Source organism: Protobothrops mucrosquamatus, unplaced genomic scaffold (assembly GCF_001527695.2).
Source record: "Protobothrops mucrosquamatus isolate PMUCROS unplaced genomic scaffold, P.Mucros_1.0 scaffold150, whole genome shotgun sequence".
Taxonomy (NCBI): Eukaryota; Metazoa; Chordata; class Lepidosauria; order Squamata; family Viperidae; genus Protobothrops; species Protobothrops mucrosquamatus.
In genome coordinates, this window is record NW_015386515.1 from 96963 (window position 1) to 120037 (window position 23075).

The 23075-nt window shown below is 41.7% G+C and overlaps 1 protein-coding gene across 1 annotated transcript in view; it reads left to right on the top strand.

Moving 5' to 3' along the window:
* The window catches only part of VAV1 (vav guanine nucleotide exchange factor 1), a 68889-nt gene that overhangs the window by 3749 nt on the left and 42065 nt on the right, over positions 1 to 23075 (top strand). Inside the window, exon 2 of the mRNA XM_015813277.1 lies at positions 22428 to 22544. Within this exon, the coding sequence (XP_015668763.1) occupies positions 22428 to 22544 (117 nt within the window). The remainder of the gene's footprint in view (positions 1 to 22427; positions 22545 to 23075) is intronic.

The window sequence follows — 23075 nt, forward strand, 5'->3', positions numbered from 1 at the left end:
AATCGTGAGCTAGGTCCGCCGGACATGGCCCAAGTTCCGTCTGGAACCTCTCTGGGTCCATCAGGCGCCTGGGGCGGAACCATCTAAGTGGTTCCTCCTCCCTGCGGAGGAAGAGGGAGAGGAAGGAGAAGAGAGAGAGGGAGAGGAAAGAAAGAAATAATCTCAGTATTTTGTAATTACTAGAATTGGCTTACCTTGCCTCCATATAATTTATCTAAGGTAGCTGCATCATCATCAGAAGACTCTGCGGTACTTAAAGTATAAAAACTAAGCAGCATCCCATAAAAAGAAGAAAAAGCCAGAGTTTATATACCCAAACAGGAATTATAATACAAAACTCACATCTGGCACACATACCACCTGATCTTAGTTTAAAATATAAATGCAGACAGTGAGACTTCCAAAGAGACAGCTCCTGGTGCTATCAGTCAATGCACTGATTGGAAATTGGAAGAATATTTTAATGCATTGATTTCTGTTACTAATTCAAAATTGGGCCAATCTTGAAATCAATCATATTTTGTAACAAAAAGCACTTGCCAAAAATATATAGTTGTGAACTTCTAGTCTTGAACTTCTGCAGAAGCTGAAACAACTACACCAAAATACATTATCAGTTATTGTTTTTAATTTTATTTGTTTATTATTTACCTCATTCAAGTTTCAGAATTTTTGACACAAACTAAAGGCAACTCATCAGACTATCAGTCAAAGGGAGAGCAACTATTCTCTTTTCCAGATAAGCTCTTTGTGCCTGTCTCTGAATAAAAAGACAGTAAGAGAAGCCATTAAAAAACAGGTTTGCAGATGCAGGGTGAACATCTCATCTCCCCAAAACCTTAAAATGTTATGAAGGAAGTGGGATGGTTGCATAAGAAAAGACCAGAGTGGTGTAGCTGCTAAGGTGCTGACTAAGAGTGGGAAGACTCACACTCAAGTCCACCCACAGCTGTGGAAGTTGCCTGGATGATATGAGGCTGGCCCCTCTCTTTCAGCCCAGCCTACCTCACAAGGCTGCTTTTGTGTGGGGGGAAAAGTGTGCTGTGCACACTACCTTGAGACAGGATATACATATAATAAATATGTAAGAAAAACAGCTACTGTTTATAATTTATGGTTCAGGAGGCTATGTGAAACGAGAACATTCAATAGACTAAGCATGGATCAATATATGAACATAGTCAATACATTTCTTCTTTATTATGTAGTCTAATAAATATTATTTTATTATTATTATTATTAAATTTCCCTTGTATGAATGCTGCACAAAAATTATGGGTAAACAGATGGCAGCTGCAAGAAGCACGGTCAATTTATTGGGGATGGTATTGGGAAGCAAGATATAAATCTTCATTTTCTCTATGGATATTCTCAGTCATCCAGGTCATGGTTGTCCCAAAGGTGTTTTTTCAGTCGGAACTGAAGAAGCTTTTTGGATTAGAAGTGAAATGTCTTCAAAAAAAAAAAAAGAAAGAAAGTCCAGTTGCCTTTTGAAATAATACCTTTGGGAAAATCTTCATTTTGTTTTTGCAAACTTTGAATTAGATTAAATGACACCTAAAGGCTGTGAAGGATCACCGAAGCATCCAGTCTGAATTAACCTGGTCCTTTAGGACAGAGAATTTTCCTTTGTTCCCTTGGCTCTCCATTTTGGGTAAACAGCCTAGTGTCTCCAGTATTTCAAGGACTGTGGGATGCTGTAAGAATGCAGCCATTATTATTTTTTCCCTTAACAATTTAAATTCAAGCCCACCTTTTATTGTCTCCATCTTGTTCCAACCCAAATATATGACGAACCACCTGCCAAATCCAGCTAGTTTGCATGGCTCTGTGTGAAGGGAAATTTGAAGCTTATTTGGAAGGAAACATGCATCTTTGACTTTGAAGGAACAGGACAGGAACCGTATTGATACCTCTGAATGTTGGTGTTGAAGAAGACTCCTGAGAGCACCGTGGACAGACAAGAAAACCAACAAAAGGATCATCAAACAAATCACCCAAAGTTTTCATTCGAGGCAAATATGACCAGGCTCAAATTATCATACTTCAGACAGATTATGAGAAGACCAAGCTCTCTAGAGAAGACTCCACTGCTGGGAAAGGTAGAAGGGAAAAAAAGAAGGGGATGACCAGCAATAAGATGGCTCAGCTGAGTTACAGGGAAAATGAGGGCACTGTTGGGAGACCTGAAAGAACAGATTAGGGATGAATAGATTGTCATGGAGAAAATCTTATGTGTCTTGATGGCACATAATCAGTCAATCAATCAATCAATCAGTTGTGCATATATACTGTAATTCATGGCTCTCACTCCCTTAAATGATTCTTGCACATATCTTAGCTTACCGTAGTTTAGAAAGGAACAGCTCTTCAGGTGAGGGCAAGAGGACTTGTTAAGGTGGCCAGGGATCATGTTGTTTTTGTGGATTTTTCTGAAAATTGATCTCAGGATCAATTTTACCTAGTACCCATGCTTGAATTCCCAGTTCCTGCTCGTGCAACACGAGGTTTCACATACTGCCATGAAAAAGCCCTAGGCTCAAGTGTGTTGGACTAAGAGCAGCAGCAAGCGACCGCTTTCAAGTGTAGCGGAGATGGGGTTGGTGTTGCATGTGTTTTCTTGCCTTAGAATGCAATACATTTTGCCCTGTATAGGAAGAAAACATTTTTCTGATTTGAGTTTTGTTTCCACAGAGCCCAGCAGGCTCTGCCTTCTGTTTTTCTTAAATATCAGATTTTTAAACTCAAATATCAATGCTATTAGTTACTCCAGTCTTTTGATAGTTTTGTTTCAGTTTCCACTAATCTGCTACAACAAGGATCAGGAAACAGTTTGATAATTCCTTGGGTGAATACAGTGGTAATACAAGGAAAACATGGCCATGTCAGCTGACCTTTCCATCACCTCAGTTTCTGCCTGGCCCCACTTGAATTCAGGTGTTGATGGGAAGATCTCCAGAGGAGAAATGGCTGTAGACCTTCTGGTACCTAGAATATTGATTGTCTGTGGGGTTTGTGATTCCCCCTTTTGTCTTCTTCCCAACATATGAACAATCAGAAGGGCAGAGAGTATGTTGGTGAGCTGGTGGGCATGATAAGGACAGGATTAGCTAATGTGATCTTATTTCCCACTTCCCATAATTGTGTAGGTTACGAAAAATGGAGCAAGAACAAGGGAAGGGACCAAGGGAGGGGGTGCAAGCCACTTTTTACCTGAGTGATCTATACATACACATTGAAGCATAACACTTACTACAGGGCCAGAAAATCCCTCTTTTTGTAAAACATTTCATTGTCAGTAAAATACTCTTGTTTTGCTGGCATCTCTGTATGTACATGGGTGAAAATGCTCTCCTTTAAAATGCCACTTGCCAGTTGCAACAATCTTCACTTGGCAAATTGTTTGGCAGAATGTTATGTCCATATAGACCAGACATGTCAAACACAAGGCCCGGGGGCCTGATGCGGCCCGCGAAGTGGTTTCATGTGGCCCACGAAGCCATCCTGGAAACAGTGAGGGAACAGCCCCCGCTGCCTTGACCCTGGCCCAAGCCGGCCAGGAGCCAATGTACAATTTTGTGGTGGTCATCTATGCTGAAACGCATTCAATCTTAGCTCCATAAGGTCCCCCCCTGCATGGCCTGAGAGGAACAGCGAGGCTCCTCCAGTGGACCATGCCTTGGCACTTGCCCCGGTCCCACCCCCTTCTGCCAGAGACCCTCAGATCTATCCCACTCCTGCCCAGGCCCCCACAGGCACCCTTGATGCTAACAATGTAGAGCTGGCCATGCCCACCCAGTAGGCCACACCCACTCCATCCACGCCCACCCAGTAGGCTGCACCCACCCTGGCCACACCCATCCGGCCCCCTGAGGGCAACCGCAATGCTGATGCGGCCCTCAATGAAATTGAGATTGACACCCCTGATATAGACAGTATAGGCCCCAATACACACCAATGGGTTATCTTGCCATGCTTTGGCACCAGTCAATTTTGCTGCCTGCACATACAAAGGAGTTCTTGAATGAGGATGGTCCTGCAGTTCCAACTCTGTGTTGTTCCTCCCTCCTACTGAAACAAGCCCTCCTGTTTGGAAAATATTGTTTCAGACTGGGAAGCCAAGTACTCCCTAAATTGTTCTATGCACAGATGCTTTAGGAAATACACAGAATGCATGGGATTTGCTGCAAAATAAATATAACTGGATTGACACTGCCTTAATATGATTGGGTGGTCAAATGTGGAGGAATGCAGCTGGTGGAGTAATTTACCTTGCAAATTGGTTAGGAACAATATTTCAGAATGTCTTTTTATTATAGATCTCTTTCTTTCACCACAAACTCATGCCTACAGACACACATTGCCATACATGTGTGTACAGACTTATTTATACATTACATGTATTTGTACATGCACAAACTCAGAATTGTGTAGCCAACTGTGATACCCTGCAGCCACTCCTTTCCACTTGTTCATTTACCTCTTCTGCCAACAGCAAAAAATGATTGGCGAAGTTCTGCCTCCTTTACTTTTGTTTTCAGAAGGGAATATTGAACTGTTGGTAGACTTGCTGTCAATCTTTCAGATTAATATCCCCCATTCTGAACAACAACAACTAATTAGAATAAGAGGCGGTGCCAGTGAGATGGCCAGTCCTCTGTCATGGAAGTAGAAAGCTCACTAGCCAGAAGAGGGGGGCCAGTTGAAGCCCACCAGTACACCAGTCTCAAAAGTCTCCTCCAAGCAGTAAACGGTTGTCTGCTGGCAGAAATGAAAAACACCCTGCTGGAACAACTCCAGCCTGCCTCAGCACTGACTGGTAGTAAAATGGAGATTCTATTGTGAGGATTTATCTTCAGCAAATGGTTGGTGGATAATTTTTGTGTCCCAGCAACCAGGTCATGTGGATGAGACTTCAGCAGTGCTACAACTCTAGAGCTCAGTTGCATAATTGCAATGGGGTAGTACAAATATTTCTAGATGAGAACATAGATACTCTCCAGTGTCAGTTATACCAACAAAGACCATCTCTCGCTAGCTGGTCCTTCATCTATAAGTTATGCTATTCCATTGTAGACAATTAAAGAATCTAGTTGTGCAAAGATGAAAACTAAATCATCTTTCTAGGCATCTCCATTTATGACAGGGCGAGGTTAAAATACATCCATTAGTTTAACTTGTATTTTCAGGAAAATTATTAAATCTAATATTTTCACTTCTTCTGATAAGACTGAGAAGATCAGAATCAGCAAAAAAAAAAATTCACTGGAATAAGTCCAGTGAGAAACAAGAAGAATATATATTAATAGGGCTGGGGTAAATCATGGTTTGCAGAAGCACATAAAGGGCCAGCTCTCTCTTTTAAAACTAATGAGGAAAACTAACGAGGCCTGAGCATGAACAAAAGAGGAAGCAGGAATCTGTGTTTCACTGTAATAACGCTGCTTGCAAGGTTCTCAATAAGCTCTTAGTGGGAAAGTATTTACTCTTGTATAGGGAAGAGGGAAAAAGGGACAGTTGTGAAAGTTATTTCTTATGCTGATAAAAGGAAAAACAGTTACCAAAACAATGCTCAGATGCATGTTGCCATCCCCTTCATAAAATTGGAATGTTTCCCTGTTCTACATTAAAAAGGAAGAAGCAGAAATTGGCAATAGTTTTGCAGCCATAGGTTGTCTATATATTTGTCTCATCTAAAATTAGGACACTGTTGGAATTGTGACTCTAACATTTCTTCTAATACATGCATACTATTAATCAGATTCTTCTTTCTTGGATTACCTGATTCCTCCACTCTAGTGTGCATGGGGAGAGATATGACTACAGTGAGGTACAGAAAAGAGGAAAGGACTTGTAGGGAATAACATATTCATCCACTGATGATGCTACAGGCAGTACCAGGATAGGAACCTGTTTCAGACTGATGATGCAAGTCTTCTTTAAGGGGGCTGATGGTCATTGCCATGATAGTTGAGCTCAAGTTGAGCTGAAAGGTGGGCAGCTATAGTTTATTGTTAATTCCCTTCCAGGATTCTAGGGATGCATTAGTGTTGGGCCAGGGCATTCTGGGATATTGTGTAGAAACTAAAGTGGCAGAGGGCTGGACTATGTCAGCAAGAGGACTGCTGCTGACAAAGTGGTTGTGTAATGGTAGAGAGCAGACACCTTGAAAAGGTGCCAGCCCAGTGCCTGCTCTGCGGTCCAGGCAGCAAATCCCTTGAGCTAGCACAGCAATTGGGAAAGGCAGTTTTGTTTGCAAACGCTGCAATCTGAAGCACTACTTAAGAATATTCCAAACTTTGAGAAGTTTCTAGGTAAATATATTTTATTCTGGAAAGATAGAAAAAAAGGAGAGATTGGGGAAATCCAGGAGGAATATCCAAGAGATATGAACTCTGATCCCCTCAAAACATTTCCTGGATAATTAAATTCCTGGGAATGTGGCTTTCAGGTCCCTTGCCACATTTGCTCCACTTTCCAGGCCTATTCTTATTGTATTGTATTCTCCATGTTCTATTGACCAATCTAGCATAGAGTGTAATTATCTTCCCATGATCTTGCTATTATACCTCTTTTCATGTATCCCAGGATTGCTTTGACTTTTTGGACAACCACAGCAGAATGCTGGTTCAGTGTCAGCTGTGTTTACCCAGATGCCCAGATCCTTCTCAAAAGTACTATTGCTAAGTCGGGTGCCACCTATAATTCTGCCTATGCAGTTCCATGGATTAGAACTGGCTCTTGGAAATATTCATTCCTAGGGTTGGAAATACCCAAAGAGTATTAAGTTCATACACAAGTAGGAATACTTGTATCTACAATTCAGAGATTTTAGATGATTTCAGGGGAGCAATCAATTGATTCAGGAAAGCAATCAATTAAGGGCCTGCCACAAAGAAGAGGGGGGTCAACCTATTTTCCAAAGCACCAGAAGGCAGGAAAAGAAGCAATGGATGGAAACTAATCAAGGAGAGAATCAATGAGAACAATTAGCCAGTGGAACAGGTTTCCTTCAGAAGTTGTGGGTACTCCATCACTGGAGGTTTTTAAGAAGAGCTTGGACAGCCATTTGTCCAGAATGGTATAAGGGTCTCTTGCTTGGGTGGGAGGTTAGAGTAGAACATCTCAGAGGTCCCGTCCAACTCTGTTATTCTGTTATTCAATATGTCCAGCATATACAAGCAACATTCATATTACATATTACATAATATTACATGTAATACAGTACAAGCAGTACACATTCAGGCCCAACATAAACAAGTAAATCAAATATTTATTTAGGGATTGTTCCACAGAATGTGCTCATGATCTACTGCAATGTTTCAAGGCTTATATTTGTATATATCCATAAAGGTTTTACAGGGTATCCTGAGAGGCAATTCTAGATCGTGTGGATCCATTTAGAGGAGAAAATTTCCCAGGCTTGAAAACCCAGAATCATTCTCAGCCAATGTAACCTAGGAAGATTCCTTCCTATTCTCTATGAAGCCTTGTCAAAGAAGTGGAATACGAAAACTAAGAATTTCTTTTAAAATGATTATGAGTAGAAAGTCCAAACATCCTTCATCTAAACTAGTGTCCCTGATGATACAAAGAAGAAATATTAATATGGGAAAAATTGATTGTCCATTATTAATAAGACACCTAAATAAATATCATTTAGAAATTAAAGTTGCAAGTTCTCATAACAGCTTTCAGGAATCATGTGCAATAAACAATAACCCAAACTATGTGCTCATCAACAGGGTTGGTAATGATACTATAGATCACTGGTATCAAACTCGATCACGTCTCGTGACATATCGCAATATTTTTTCCCTTTGCGGCGCCAGGGTAGGCGTGGCCTCCGCATGATGATCCAGCTCATGGGCCGCCCGTTTGACACCCCTGCTATAGATAGACAGAACATAGTCAAGTACAGAAAGCCTTAGAAGGAAACATAAAGCAGCACTAACTAAGGACAAATTACTAGTATTTGAGAGGAAAGCTCAGATTAAGTTTTTTTTTTTGCAAAAAAAAGTCACTTGCTGTGCCTTCACCCTCCCCCAATTGTTTGATAGGGAAAAGAGCATAATTGTGTCTTCTTACTTGCAGAAGTTCCCACTTTCATTTCTCAGGGACTTCAGTTAATGGACTTCAGATCACTCAGATGTCACTCAGATACAGCTAGGCAACATGATACTCACTGACAGTGATGGGCCTATAGAAAACTCCCTTGGTGCGAGTGCCAGCCCCTCTAATTTTTTTTGAAGTTGCCTTCAAATATAGTTTTAATTCAAAGAAACTGATGGAAAACTGGTTTCCTGCAAAAAATAATGGGCTTGCTTAGGAAGTAATAATGGCAGGTGATTTGAACTCAGTGCACAACTTAATGTCTAGCCAAAGACAAAGCTAAGGTAGAATAAGAAACAGAACTTGGACTGATAGAAAAGCAGGGAGGAGATATGCAGTTTGCCTTCCTCATGGATGGATGGATGGATGGATAAATGTTGGCCATGATAGCCATCTTACAAGAGCAACCAAAGTGGTTCTTATAATTTCCAGGAACTGCCCCCAAGGAGTTTCTCAACTCTGCTGCTGGAGATGATCTGTGGTTTTCATTGGTTTCTCCAATGACAGTAATTCTCCCTACCTGCTGCTGGTTGCAGAAGAAAAGAATTCATATTAACATCTGTCTTATTTTTCCTATCATCTGCAAGGGGTTTTTATTTGGGGAGCTAGTACACTTTGTCACATATACCAATGTCATATGTAGTTTATTTCTTGGCTGTCAGTTAAAACAGACAATACTGTACTGGACAGCCCAACAATCTGGCCCAGTATATGATATTTTATGCAACTTACATGATTATTTAAGTCAGTTATCAGTTTCTGATTACACCCTAGGTGGGCAGGGGAGCCTTTGGGGCTGTTGGGGAAATTTAAGTCTAGCGATTTTTTTATGGACATCCTTCCCCATTTTTTTTATTCTGGGTGATTCATTTTGATAGTATTGTTTTGTTGAAGGATAAAGAACGGAAATATCATTTATTCATCTTTCTCTCGGAAGGTTGAAACTTAAAGTGGGCTGCACTTAATCATAATATGTTATGTTTGGTTTTGATGCAGTTGCTGTGCATCAGGGATAGTTTTTGCCTTAACCGGCTCACATAGGGATTACTTAACAAACCATGGTTACAGCACGATTCGGAAACTCAACCAACCTTACAAATGGCTGAGATTAGTTCAGAAAATGATTTAGATCTTCCCTGGCTGGTCATATGATATTCAGACGTGCTCTGGAAATACCCATAAGTTACTTAGACATTAAATTGATAAGTGAGTTTGCCCAGAGACTGAGAGTGGTATGTTTGCTTCTAATTTCCTTTTCCCATCAATCTAGGAGCAGCAGCACTCTTAGTTTTAACCATGTGTGACAGCTGTAGAGAAATGAATGTGGTTAGAAACTGAAACTAGCACATAGTCAAAGGGCAAGCCAAAGGTTTCAATATCTTCTTAAGTACTGTCAAGGATTCTGGGATTAGCAACAAATTCTTAAGCTACAGCATTTCTGCTATTAAACAAAAAAACCCTTCCATCCTGAGTAAAATATATTTGTAGATTGCAAAGATTTTCATCCTCTTGTATGGGAAGAATGAATTCAGTGGGATTTACTTCCCAAAAAAGAATTGCAGCTCTACTTTACTAATCTGAACCAGTCACCCAGTTACTTGTGATGCACAGAAAAAAATAGGCAAAGCTTTGATTGCAATGTCATGGCCTCTCCTTTTGTCCAAAATCTGCAGATACCCCTGTTGCTATCAGAGCTTTGCTAGGATATTTGCTCTGTGTTACTTACACCTGTATTAATCTGAATTATTCATGTATAGATGAGCAACATGACCTATAACTCTGTCCCTTGGTGTGCCCTTGTACAGTCTATGAATGATTCTCATCTTAACAGAAAGTATCTCTTCTAATACTTCCGATATCTAAAAACTGCATTTACTTACTTTTTATCTGGGTAAGGATAGTGGTTTCGAGGTTACTTTATATTTTGTCAAGATCCCAGCTGTATTGCTTCCGGAAGATAACCAAAGGACCAAAAACAATCTAGTTCAGCCTATTCTTTCTCACAGTGTAAGAGCATATTTCACCATCAGTGTGGGGTTATTCTCATTTTGTTTCTATATACAATAAAGGCAGATTTATGGCTGCAGGAGGAAATTGACAGAAATGAAGTCAAAGGACTAAGTTTAGTTTAGTAAAATGCAAATAAATGCAAAGTTTATTACTTCTTCCAAGCTCGGTTTGATATGCATGAACTTTTTCCACTATTTCTTCAGAACAATTTTTTGCAATTTTCCAAGTGGGAGATCGAACAGATTCCTAACCAACTTAGCTGACAACTTTATCACCCAAAAGGTAGAGGAGGGAACTAGAGGAAAAGCTATACTAGACCTAATTCTTACTAATAGAGAAGAAGAGAAGAAGTAATAGAGGAAGTTGAAATTGCTGGAACCTTGGGTGGAGAGTGACCACGTCATACTGGAATTCAATATAATGCAAACACAAGCAATAGAATATAATCCAACCAGTGTCCTAAACTTCAAAAGAGCTGATTTTAACAAACTCAGAGAGCAAAATTTCATGGATAAAAATCCTAAAGGGGAAAACAACTCAAGAAGTGTGAGAAACACTGAAAAATATCATCATAAAAGCCCAGTCCAACACAATATCACTAAAAAACAACAACAACAAGAAATCCAAGAAGAAATCAGCATGGTTGCACAAAGATCTCTCTGGTAAACTGAAGGATAAAATGGATAAGTACAACAAATGGAAAGAGGGAAAATAACTAGGGCAGAATATCAGCAGATAGCCCGAATCTGCAAAGATGAAGTCAGGAAAGCAAAGGCTCAAAATGAAAAAAGACTTGTAGCAAAATTCAAAGATAATTTTAAAAAAGTTTCTTTCAACTTATAAATAACAAAAAAAGTCAAGGAAACAGTCGGTCCACTAAAGAGAGAAGATGGCAAGGAAGTAACAGGCAGTAAAGAGAAAGCAGAGCTGCTTACCTCATTCTTTGCATCAGCCTTTACAAAAAAAGAAACTATAGACCAACCTACCAAAAACATAGCTGTAAAAGATGGATTAGAAATAAAAATTAAAATAAGCAAGAAAATGGTAAGAGAACACCTGTCTGACCTTGATGAATATAAATCACCAGGACCTGATGGATTACATCCCAGAGTTCTGAAGGAGCTGGCAGATGTTATCTCAGAACCATTGTTATCATATCTTTAAAAAATCTTGGAGCACTGGGGAATTACCAGAGGATTGGAAAAGAGCTGATGTGGTTTCATTTTCAAAAAAGGAAAAAAAAAACAGACTCAGGAAACTACAGACCAATCAGCCTGACATTAATACCTGGGAAGATACTGGAAAAAAGTAATCAAAAAACAGATCCATGAACATCTAATAACAAAGAAAGTTATAACTAATAGCCAGCATGGGTTTGTTAAAAACAGATCATGCCAAACCAATCTTATTTCATTCTTTGAGAAAGTGACTAAATTAGTAGACAGGCGAAATGCTGTGGACACAGTATACTTAGACTTTAGCAAGGCATTTGACAAAGTAGACCACAACCTACTTCTTGGTAAGCTAGAAGAATGTGGGATAGACATCATCACCATCAGATGAATTTGTAACTAGCTGACAAACCGTACTCAATGAGTAATCCTTAATGGTGCTACATCTACATGAAGGGATGTAAGCAGTGGGGTACAAGGCTCAGTCTTAGGTCCAGTACTCTTCAATATCTTCATAAATAACTTAGATGAGGGAATAGAAGGGGATCTCATCAAATTTGTAGATGACATTAACCTGGCAGAAATAGCTAACACCCCAAAAGACAAGCTCAAGATCCAAAAAGATCTTGACAGACTTGAACAATGGGCCCTATCCAACAAAATGATATTTAATGTGGAGAAAGGAAGGTTTTACACCTGGGCAGGAAAACCAAAGGTACAAGTACAGATTAGGCGAAACCTGACTCAAAAACAGTAACTGTGAGAGGGACTTTGGAGTCCTAGTGGACGATCACTTAAACATGAGTTAGCAGTGTGTGGCAGCAGCCAAAAAAGCTAATACACTCTTGGTTGTATAAACAGAGGCATAGAATCAAAATCACGTGAAGTATTAGTACCACTTTATAAAGGCTTAGTAAGGCCACAACTGGAATACTGCATCCAGTTTTGGTCACCACATTACAAAAAAGATGTTGAGACTTTGGGGAAAAGTGCAAAGAGGAGCAACTACGGTAAGATGATTAAAGGCCTGGAGACTAAAACATATGAAGAATGGTTGCAGGAATTGAGTATGGCCAGTCTAAAGAAAAGAAGGACTAGGGGGGACATGATAGCTGTATTCCAGTATTTGAAGGGCTGCTACAAGGAGGAGGGGATCAATTTATTCTCCAAAGCATCAGAAGGCAAGACAAGAAACAATGGATGGAAATTAATCAAGGAGAGAAGCAACCTGGAATTAAGAAGAAACTTCCTAACAGTGAGAGGACAATTAACCAGTGGAATAGCTCGCCTTCAGAAATCGTGGGTGCTTCATCACTGGAGATTTTTAAGAAGAGACTGGACAACCACTTGTCTGAAATGATATAGGGACTCCTGCTTGAGCAGGGGGCTGGACTAGAAGACCTCCAAGGTCCCTTCCAGCTCTATTCTGATTGATCGGATAAAGCTAAGACAGGGAGAATAATTTGTATATGGTCACCGAAAGATTACCTGGATACAGATTTCTGGGCCCTAGTTTGACATGCTAATTACAACCATTACTAGCTTAAAGCTGCAAGCATGAAAAGTATGTCTGATTAATGATTATTGTCAGTAACAAGTGACAATAAGAAAGCATGTTTTTTTTAACTCCCATAGAGTAACAGAAATCAATAGTTCTGATTCAGCAAAATCTTGCTAGTGCTTCCTTTTGAAGTATTTTCTTGTTGAAGAACATGAACTCTTCACATGAAGAGTCCTGTGAAACTGAATTTCATTTTCTTACTGATTTCAATAGATGGGGGTGGAGATACAGGCTTTTAAAGTTAAAATTTTGATCTTATGGATAATAACCACCCTATCCATTCCCATTTAGAATTGCTTTCTAATACTAAATTCTATAAAACTAAAAAGTAGCTGACAAATTATTGGGCAAATTGCATGCTTGCATAATTTGATAACAAGCTCTCTTATTCTTTGGTAAGGTGGAGCAAAATGGAAATGAATTTCATATTTCCTCAAATACTTTCCCCTCTTTTTAAACTGATACATAGAAATATAAGTATTAGCCATTTATGGCATTAAATCTTGTTTTCTTGATTCAGAATTGTAAGGTATGATAACATAGGAACAGATTAGATGTAAACTTTGCAGTTGCTTGCTCGGGCCCCAAAAATTGTGTGCCTAAGGCAGTGGTTCTCAACCTGTGGGTCGGGACCCCATTTGGGGTCGATCGACCATTTCATGGGGGTCGCCAAGCAAGGCTGTCCGCCATTTTTTTTGTCTGCCATTTTTCCCCCCTTTTCCGGCGGGTGCCTTATCTCCCTTGGGCTGGGCCAGCTGGTGGTCGGCCTGCTCCGTCTCTGCTGCTTGCCAGCTACGCCTTGGCCGGCGCAGGGGGCAGAACCACGCATGCGCGGTGCTCCTGGGCAGGGAAAGTCCTCAACTTATGACCGGTTGGGTAGTCCTCGACTTACGACCGGTTTAGTCCTCGACTTACAACCGGTTTAGTCCTCGACTTACGACCGGTTTAGTCCTCGACTTACGACCGGTTGGGGTCGCGGCATTAAAAAGGTTGAGAACCACTGGCCTAAGGGGTCTTCCAGAGTTACCAGAATATTCCATTTCTACAAAATGAACGTCTTACCCTGACTCTGTCTACTTCATCCAGTGGGCAGTCCAGAATTTGTCCTTCTCTGCCATAAAAAAAATCTCAGAAAAGGTCTCAGACCCATTACAATCTCACAGACTTTCACACTTTCTCACTTGCTTTATTTCTTGGAAATGACCACTCAGATCTCTTCCAAATGTACTTCTCTCCCACCTACCACTTCAGAGAATCATTCACTTACCTATCCACCCAATCTCCAAAAAGCTGTTTTTACATGACACAAACAGATGAAAGTTAAAAAAAAAAATCACTAGCAAATTTTTTTCTTATCTTTCTATGGGAGGCAGTCATTTTCTTTTTGTATGAATAATTTTTATTGAAAGAAAAATCTTTACGAAGATTTTAAAGATTTTAAAAATAAAAAATGTTATGAAAGGGTTAAAGAAAAAGTGAAGAATAACAAAAAAGAAAGAAAAAGAAAAATATCTAAATAAGCAACTTTCAAACGTCTTTGCAGCAATTACAAACATAACAATTATCCTCTCTACCCTCCCATACTGCATATCAGTTTCCTTTTTCACATAAACAAAGCTTTTAATCAATAAATCTCAAAACCTACAGTTTATTTTTCTCCATTGTTCAGCAAAAAGTCTATAAAGGTTTTCCAGTCTTTTAAAGCATACAGTAGTTGTAGTTTCCCCCTTAATCAAACAAGCCAGTTTAGCCATTTCTGCAAACTCAACTATCTTCACAATTCATTCCTCCATTATTGATCTTTCTGTAGTCTTCCATCTTTGCATGCATAATGTCTTCAATATAGTTACTATCCATGAGGCAATAGACACTCATTTTCAAGAGCCAGTCATATGCAATGATGAAAAAGCTAGGATAATGATTTTGAAGATCAACAATCATTGACTGAATAGTTTACTCTGCAAACATCACATTCACTATCCATTGAATAAGGAACACAACATAAATTACAACATTATTGAGGCAGTATAGATATCCCAAAATTATAACTGTTCTGTTTTAGAATCAGAGACATCGAAGCGAGGCAGGAGTAACAAACACAACTTCTTTATTGAGATCACAAACAGAACAGAACAGCAAATAAAATGGTGCTGGCTCTTTTATACTTCCCTTGCAGGGACAGCATCAGCCTATCAATGCAAGGCTAGTCTCCCACCTTGCACATGCTCACAAGGCTGGAGACAGCCTGTCTGGTCCTGGGCAACCACATAGTCTGCCCTGGCCTTCTGCAGCCTCCTGAGCCTGCTGAGTCATTAAGCAGGCCCAGGACATAACACCCCTCCCCCCTTGGATAAAACAATGTGAATACTTACTGTTTTATAGCAGCATACATATACATGTGTTCAATTAAGCATGTTGTTATTTCTAAACACAGTTATGCCTGCACGCAGGCAGACCCAGTCATTACATTTCTCATATTTACACGAATACCACATATTGTTTAATACTATCAAACAAAACACCCCAACTCTGAGTGTGTCCTGAGTTCAAGAGAACTATTAAGCCTCCCTTACATACATTCTATTTTTTCACAAGACTATTAAGCCTGTCCTGGAATTGACAAGAACCTTACATAGTCTTGTAAATGCTTGGGGGAACCCCTTGCTCGCTCTGATCTTCTTAGAGCTGTTGTGGGCACCTGGCTTGTGAGCTCGCCTGCCAGGTTTGGCAGACCAGGACGTAGATGCCCCCTTGAATCCGGCAACCCTCCATCATACTGACTGGCCGGAGCCTGTAACCCCAGACCAGAGTTCCTTGGTGGAGTGGAATTCCCCGAGTCCACAATGGACCCCTCTTGGGAGCACTGTCCCGTGAGCCCAAGACCAGCAGATGGAGAAGCCTGTAGTGCCGGTTGGCTGGCCAAATCCAGAGACCCAGTGCCCAGTCAGGAGCCGCCTCGTAGGCAGAACCCCCTTCTGGAGCCAGTGTATCCCCACTTTTGCAGAGAGACTGTGGTCCATGATCGTAATCGTGGTCTTCCTCCCCCCCGAGAGCAGAGCCAGGAGCGGAAGTGTTGCTGGGAAGCCTCCAGCGTAGTTGATCGATGTGCCGTCTTAACACATGACCATCGTCCAAGGCCACTTCGTATGACAGTGGCCCAGAGACCTTGCATATCACTGCGGTCACCCAGAGATGTCTAAGTCCATAGTTCCTTGCCCAGACCGGATCGCCCACCTGTAGTCTCCTAGGTGCCCGCGGCTGTGACACCTGTGAAGCCACCCGGTCTGGGTGCAACCTGTCCAGTTTGGTAATGAGTCTGCGACCCCAGCGGAGTTCAGCTGGGCTCTTCCCAGTGGCAGTACAAGGTGTGGTGCGGTGGCAAAGAAGAAAGTCAGCTAACCTGTGATGCCAGTTGCCATGAGTGATTCTCTTTAAAGCATCTTTGGTAGTACGCACCATAAGCTCAGCCTGGCCGTTGGAAGCTGGATGGAACAGTGCAGATGTGGCATGCCGGATCAAGTTGGCTTGAAGAAAAGCCTGAAACTCAGAAGACGTGAATTGGGGTCCGTTGTTGGAGACAAGGACGTCTGGAAGACCATGTAAGGCTAAGATTCCTCTCAGCACCTGGATGGTTCTAGCAATAGTAGTGGAGGAGACAGGAACAACCTCTAGCCACTTGGAATGGCTGTCCACGAGGAGAAGGAAGAATTGCCCCTGAAAGGGCCCACTGTAGTCGATGTGTACCCTCGACCATGGTGACATGGTTCCGAAAAGAAGTAGCGTTTCAAAGAACTTTGAGGCTTATTTACCTTAAAGAATCCTTTATTTTGCTACATAGCTTCGGCACGTACAATAAAAAGCCAAAAACTGAAACCTCCCACCCCCAAGCACCCATAACAACGCATAACTCACTCCTTCATTTTACAGTCATCAATCATATTCTCCAATTAGTGTGAAGTGTGAATTGCTCCCTCCCTATTTCTCCTGTTACAGCTGACCTTGGCTGTGCTATGCTGAGATATTGTTATGATTAACTGGCATACTTTCCCACCTACTAGGCTAGTATCGTCTGCTTTAACTCTAGAAGTGATATGTAGGCTAAATAAAACATGTTTGCTTCTTCACATATGGCAAGCAAGAACATCCAATGTTAGCAGACTTGACACATGGAGTATGTGTCTCCTCCCACCTATGAACAGGGGCCTGGGGCATTTCAGGCCTTGACTGTTGGCACACTTGGTACCCATGAACCTGGGTCTCGATCTCTTTATCGAGCCCAGGCCACCAGAGATGGCTACGCGCAAGAGCCTTCATCCGGACTATTCCCGGATGTCCCTCATGCAGAGAGAGCAAGACTCTAGTCCTCAATGAGGCTGGGATGACTAATCTGCTACCTCATAGTATACATCCCTTGAAAGTGGAAAGCTCGTGCTTTCTTTGCCAGAAATTCTGGAATTCTGCACCAGGACACCCATGTCAGCACGCGTGTAAGCGTGTGATCAGTGGCAGTTTCTGTAGCCACGTCCCTAGCATTGAGGGGAGATTCAGGCAATTCCTGAATGGAGAGAATGTGGAGAGCAGGAGCAGGATCTGCCTCTACCTGCTGTAGAGGTAATCTGCTGAGGCCATCTGCATGGCCCATTTCTTTACCTGGTTTGTGAAGCAGGGTGAAATCATATGCTGACAGGAAAATTGACCATCTCAGCATTTGTGGAGATATTATGTGAGGGGTTTGTTTGTTTGTTGTAAACAAACCCAGCAGAGGCTTATGGTCTCTGTAGACCGTGAAGTGGCAGCCATATAAGAAATCATGGAATTTCTTTATGCCAGCCACTATTGACAAGGCGTCTCTGTCAATCTGCGCATAATTACGCTCTGCAGATGAGAGAGTCCTGGAATAGTAGGCCACAGGGACTTGTGTCCCATCAGCCTTGAGGTGGCTCTGCACAGCCCCAATCCCATAAGGGGATGCATCACAGGCTATGCATACAGGCAATTGCTCATTGAAATGAGCTAACACAGCATTTGAGGCCAGCAAGGCCTTGGCTTCTGAAAAACTGTTTTCATGGACTTGTGTCCACTGCCAAGGAGCCTGTTTATCCAAGAGCCGGTGTAACGGCTCAGCCACTGCGGCCTTGAGGTAGAAACACATGGTAGAAGTTTAACAGTCCCAGAAAAGCCTGAAGTTCGCTTTTGGACTTGGGACTTGGGGCCTGCTGAATTGCTTTGAGCTTGGGTTCAGCAGGATGGATGTCTTCAGCATCAATACGGAACCCCAGAAATTCAGTGGCGGTAACTCCAATCTTACATTTGTCTTGCTTTAGCTTCAGCCCTGCTTGGCGGAAACGCAGCAAGACAGCCCTCAGCCTTTCAGCTAAGTTCCCAGATGACACCCCAGCAATGAGGACGTTATCAAAGTAGGGACAGACCCCAGGAATACCACGGAGCGTTCGCTCCATCACATTTTGGAATATTCCAGGGGCCACATTAACCCCAAACTGCAGCCTTTTTACCTTAAAGGCTCCCCGGTGCGTCACAATTGTTTGGGCTCAGCCGTTGCCTCATCAACAGGAAGCTGTTGATAGGCCTGAGCCAAATCAAGCTTTGCAAAGATTTTCCCTCCCTTGGGTGAGGCCAGAATGTGGCTCACCACAGGCACCGGGTAGGCATGCTGCTGCAATGCCTTATTAAGTGTACATTTATAGTCCGCACAAATTCGGACTTCTCCATTGGCCTTCAGTGGCATGACTATAGGGGTTTCCCATGGACTAGAGTCCACAGGTTCTAAGATGCCCTGCTGGAGCAGCTTGTCCAGCTCTGCATCTATTTTGTTCTTTAGGGCAAAAGGCACCCTTCAGGGCTTGATCCTGATGTGTGTGATGGATGGGTCTAAACGTAAAGCAATGGGAGGCCAAGCTCTGAACTGAACACATCAGCAAACTCCTTGCAAACTTCTGCAAGGCCTGACGTTTGCAGATTGTGAAGTCCAGCCATTTGAATTCCAAGGGCCTCGAACCAATCAAGTCCAATAAGACTCGTACGATAACCCCCAACTACCACCACATCTAGCAGCCCTTCAAAACTCCTACACTGCACCTTGAGGTGAGCGTGGCCTCCCCCTTCACTCTGACTCTGGAATTCTGAAAGTCAGTAAGGATTAAATTTGAAGGCCTGAGTTTAACTCGTAGGCCACTTCTGCTGCAAATCTTTTTAAAAGCGTCAAAGGAAATGATCGATAGAGCGGACCCTGTGTCCAACTCCATCGACAAGGGAACCCCTTGCAACTTCTCGTCAATGTGAAGCTTCTTTTTAAGTGGCCTGTGCACCCCGGTTTTGAAAACGGCCCTACGGGATGCGCAGAAGCCCACCCTGTTTTGGCTGGGGACCTTGGTACCTTTCAGAGGCAATTCTTCTGGAGACCGTTCCTTCTGGCGACCCAAACAGATGGAGGCAATGTGGCCTTGCCTTCCACATACCCGGCAGATAGCGGAGTGGAACCAGCAGTCAGAACGCTTGTGGCGTCCTCCACACCCGAAACACCGAGGGAATGAGGTTGTCTGTTGTCTACCTTCCTGAGGCCTTCTTTCTGCTTGCTGCTGAAGCCTGTCTACCTCCAACTCTGGATCCTCTTCTGGAATCTCCCGAGCGACCTCGTGATGGACGGTGCTAGGCATTGGGGGGTTCTTGGCAAGCCGCATGGCCTTCACAGCTCCTCCCGCTGCTTCTTCAGCTGCAATCTCTCTCAAAGCATCTTGAAATGAGACATCTTCTTTTGCAAAAAGTTTCTGTTGCAGCTCACGACTTCGTAGGCCGCAAACCAAGCGATCTCAGAACCTCTCTTCTAGATCCTTAAATGCACATGGCCTAGCTGCTTGTCTTAAAGCAGCAACAAAGTCCGCAGCAGACTCACCAGGCCTCTGATCCCTCTGCTGAAAGGCGTGCCTCCATGCAATTACTGAGAGCTTGGGTTCGAAGTGCTCTCGCAGCATCCTCTTTAAGTCAGCATACAAAATTGATTCCAGTGGTGCTGGGGCTACAAGATTCTCTGCAATATCGAAAGTCTCTTGCCCACAGACACACAGCAATGTAGCAGCTTTAAGGCCATCTTCTTGGATCTTGTTTACTCGAAAGTAATTCTCTATTTGAGCTACGTAGGAGCTCCAGCGCTCAGGGTGAGAAGTATCAAATTCTGATAGACGGCCTAGCTTTGACATGGTTACAGCCTGGAGCCTCTTCGATGCCTCTCACTGCAAGGTATGAGAAGGGGTCCCACGAAGCCGAGCTCACCTCCAGCGTTCTCGTACTGGCAGGCAATCGCTTCCTCCGGACGTCGAACTTCCCAGCGCTTCAGGCCTCCTCTGGTAAGTCACCCTAGCTTCTCCTGTTGTTCTTCTTGCAGCCAATCCCACCTTCGTCGCCAATGTTCTGTTTTAGAATCAGAGACATCGAAGCGAGGCAGGAGTAACAAACACAACTTCTTTATTGAGATCACAAACAGAAAGAACAGCAAACAAAATGGTGCTGGCTCTTTTATACTTCCCTTGCAGGGACAGCATCAGCCTATCAATGCAAGGCTAGTCTCCCACCTTGCACATGCTCACAAGGCTGGAGACAGCCTGTCTGGTCCCGGGCAACCACATGGTTTGCCCGGGCCTTCTGCAGCCTCCTGAGCCTGCTGAGTCATTCAGCAGGCCCAGGACATAACAATATCTCCATTTACAAAGCTTAGATAATATAATGAGCAGTTGCCTAGAATGCTTTATGATAGCCGTCCAAATAGATGGACTTCAGTGTTTTTAGCAACAGAGTCAATAGTGAGAATTTTGAGAGTTGAACTCCATGCATCTGCCAGGAGTCAACATAGGAAAAGATTACTCTGTGAAAAGCAAAACTAAATTATGCCTAACAATGGAATGGTTGATAAGAAATCCTCAACAAGAACATAATACCCTCTCACAAATTTTGTTGTTTGGAGGTCATTCACTTATTTTATATATTTAGAGACATCTAGATAATTGATGATTCAATAATAATTCAAAGCAAGATTTTTGGATCTGGGCCTACCTGAATAATCTATTTACTGTTGGTGCAAGCACTTTGGAAGGCTAATATGCATGTGATTGGCTCTAAAACAGAACATAATATAAATAATATATTTTATATGTAACAATATTCTATAGAATAACTTAATGAACAATAATTCTTGATTCATCTATTGTATCCTTATTAAGTAACAAAATTCAGTATGTGTACAACATTGGCCCTAAGAAAACTCAAAAGTTTATATCAACAGTATTGGGGGAATCCTAAGTTTTGCAGAAACACAACAAAGAAGAACTTAAGAACTCCTTCTCCAAAAGAAAGGTTTACTAGAACTATTGGAAATGAAAAATGGAATAGGAGGAGTGGAAAAACTGATAGTGTGCTGCATTCCATAATGTTTTCTCTACAGTTCTTTGATAGGCTGTATATTACAGTATGTTTATTTTCAGAATGTGAGAATGACATTTTGATGGCATCAAAAATTCATAAAGCACAGAAGTCAAAAATCATCAGTAGCCTTCTTTTATACTGTATATCTTCTACAGTTTTCAATATTCTGCTTGGAAAATGCCTGATGCTTCAGCTCAGCGTAGTTTTCTTCCTACCTCAAAATATCTTCTGTTGGAAATGGAAGTGCTTGTTACTACACAAAGTAGTGCAGTAAGAATCAGATGGCAGTAAGAATTGATGGCTAGGAAAGCAAAGAATGGATGGCAAAAAGGTTGTTTAGGGTACATTGAGCGGAACTCTCCAATCTGCTCTCACCCACCAAATGTTATGAAATATGAAAAAATCTTATAGCATAATTGAGAAATTAGGCTGGTTCCCAGCACCAAATATGATCCTCAGCAGTTTTCTGAAATAAACAAATATGCTGGGGAAATATAACTCTTTCCTCCCATCTACAGTGCATACATAGGGAAGTCAGTTGTGTGTATGAAAGAATGGCTTCCGTTCTTTTAGCTTCCTATATTGACTTCCTCTGTTTCCTCTCTGTCATAATAATGGGCATTTTGCCTCTGTGCTTATTTCATAGCACTAGCAATGGGTAATTGCTAGTCAGGTTAAGGAAGGTTATAGTATTTTGTCACACTACCCTAATTTTTATAAAGTATTTTGGCAACAAATTAAAATGCATTCATTTATATTAACATCCTGCATATTTTCAAATTAAGACAGCATACATACTGTACATCACTTTAAAATGTAGTGTTCCGTAATTTTAGGTGCAGGTCTCTGGTTTAAATAGGCATCAGATTAAAAAATAAAACAGAAGAAATGAAACTTTTAGAGTGAACTTATTTTTTTTTAATATAAACATTGCAGTTCATCAGCATCATTTGTTGATAATTTGGTGAAAAGTTTAGGGCAACCTAGTATAATCAAATAGAAATTGTTCAAAGGAAACTGGAAGCTGGTGTTTTGATTGAATTAACTATATATTTAATACATCGACCTGCTTGCTAATGTTCTTACTCAATATCACCTATTTCTGATAGCCTTGTCTATTCTTTACATTTCCTTTCCAGTTCCTGTGCCTGAAGAATATCCGAACCTTCCTTGCTACCTGCCGTGAGAAGTTTGGTCTGCGGAAAAGTGATCTTTTTGAGGTCTTCGATTTGTTCGATGTAAAAGATTTTGCAAAGGTACTTTTTCCCCCATAAAAGAGTTTGCATGTGCTCCATATGATAGTCATCAAAGTCCTTTTGATCTTGAATGTTTTATATCAGTGAAGTCATTGTGGAATGATGGATGGAGTGGAAGATTCTCAGTCTCAATGAATACTAATTTCAGCAATAGCACTATGTTGGGAAAACAACATAGTGGCCATCTTATTGAGGCAAAAAAATGTTCCACATCAGTGAGGGAAGATATGATACCTCAGGAGCAAAACTTAAAGGAGGGAGGTATTCTAAAGAGGAGTTATAGATATGTTAAAAAGGGCCTAAAACTTTTATGAGATGATAGCTCAACCAGCATTTCATAGATATGGGTGCATCTCTCCAGACATTCAAAACGGGTGGATGTTTTTATTTGTCTTTGCTGATGCTTGTACTGTACATTATTGCTCCAGACAGCTGCAAACTGGATCTCAATAGCCAATAGTCCCAAAGACTGGTGGGTCTCTCTCTCTCTCTCTCTCTCTCTCTCTCTCTCTCTCTCTCTCTCTCTCTCTC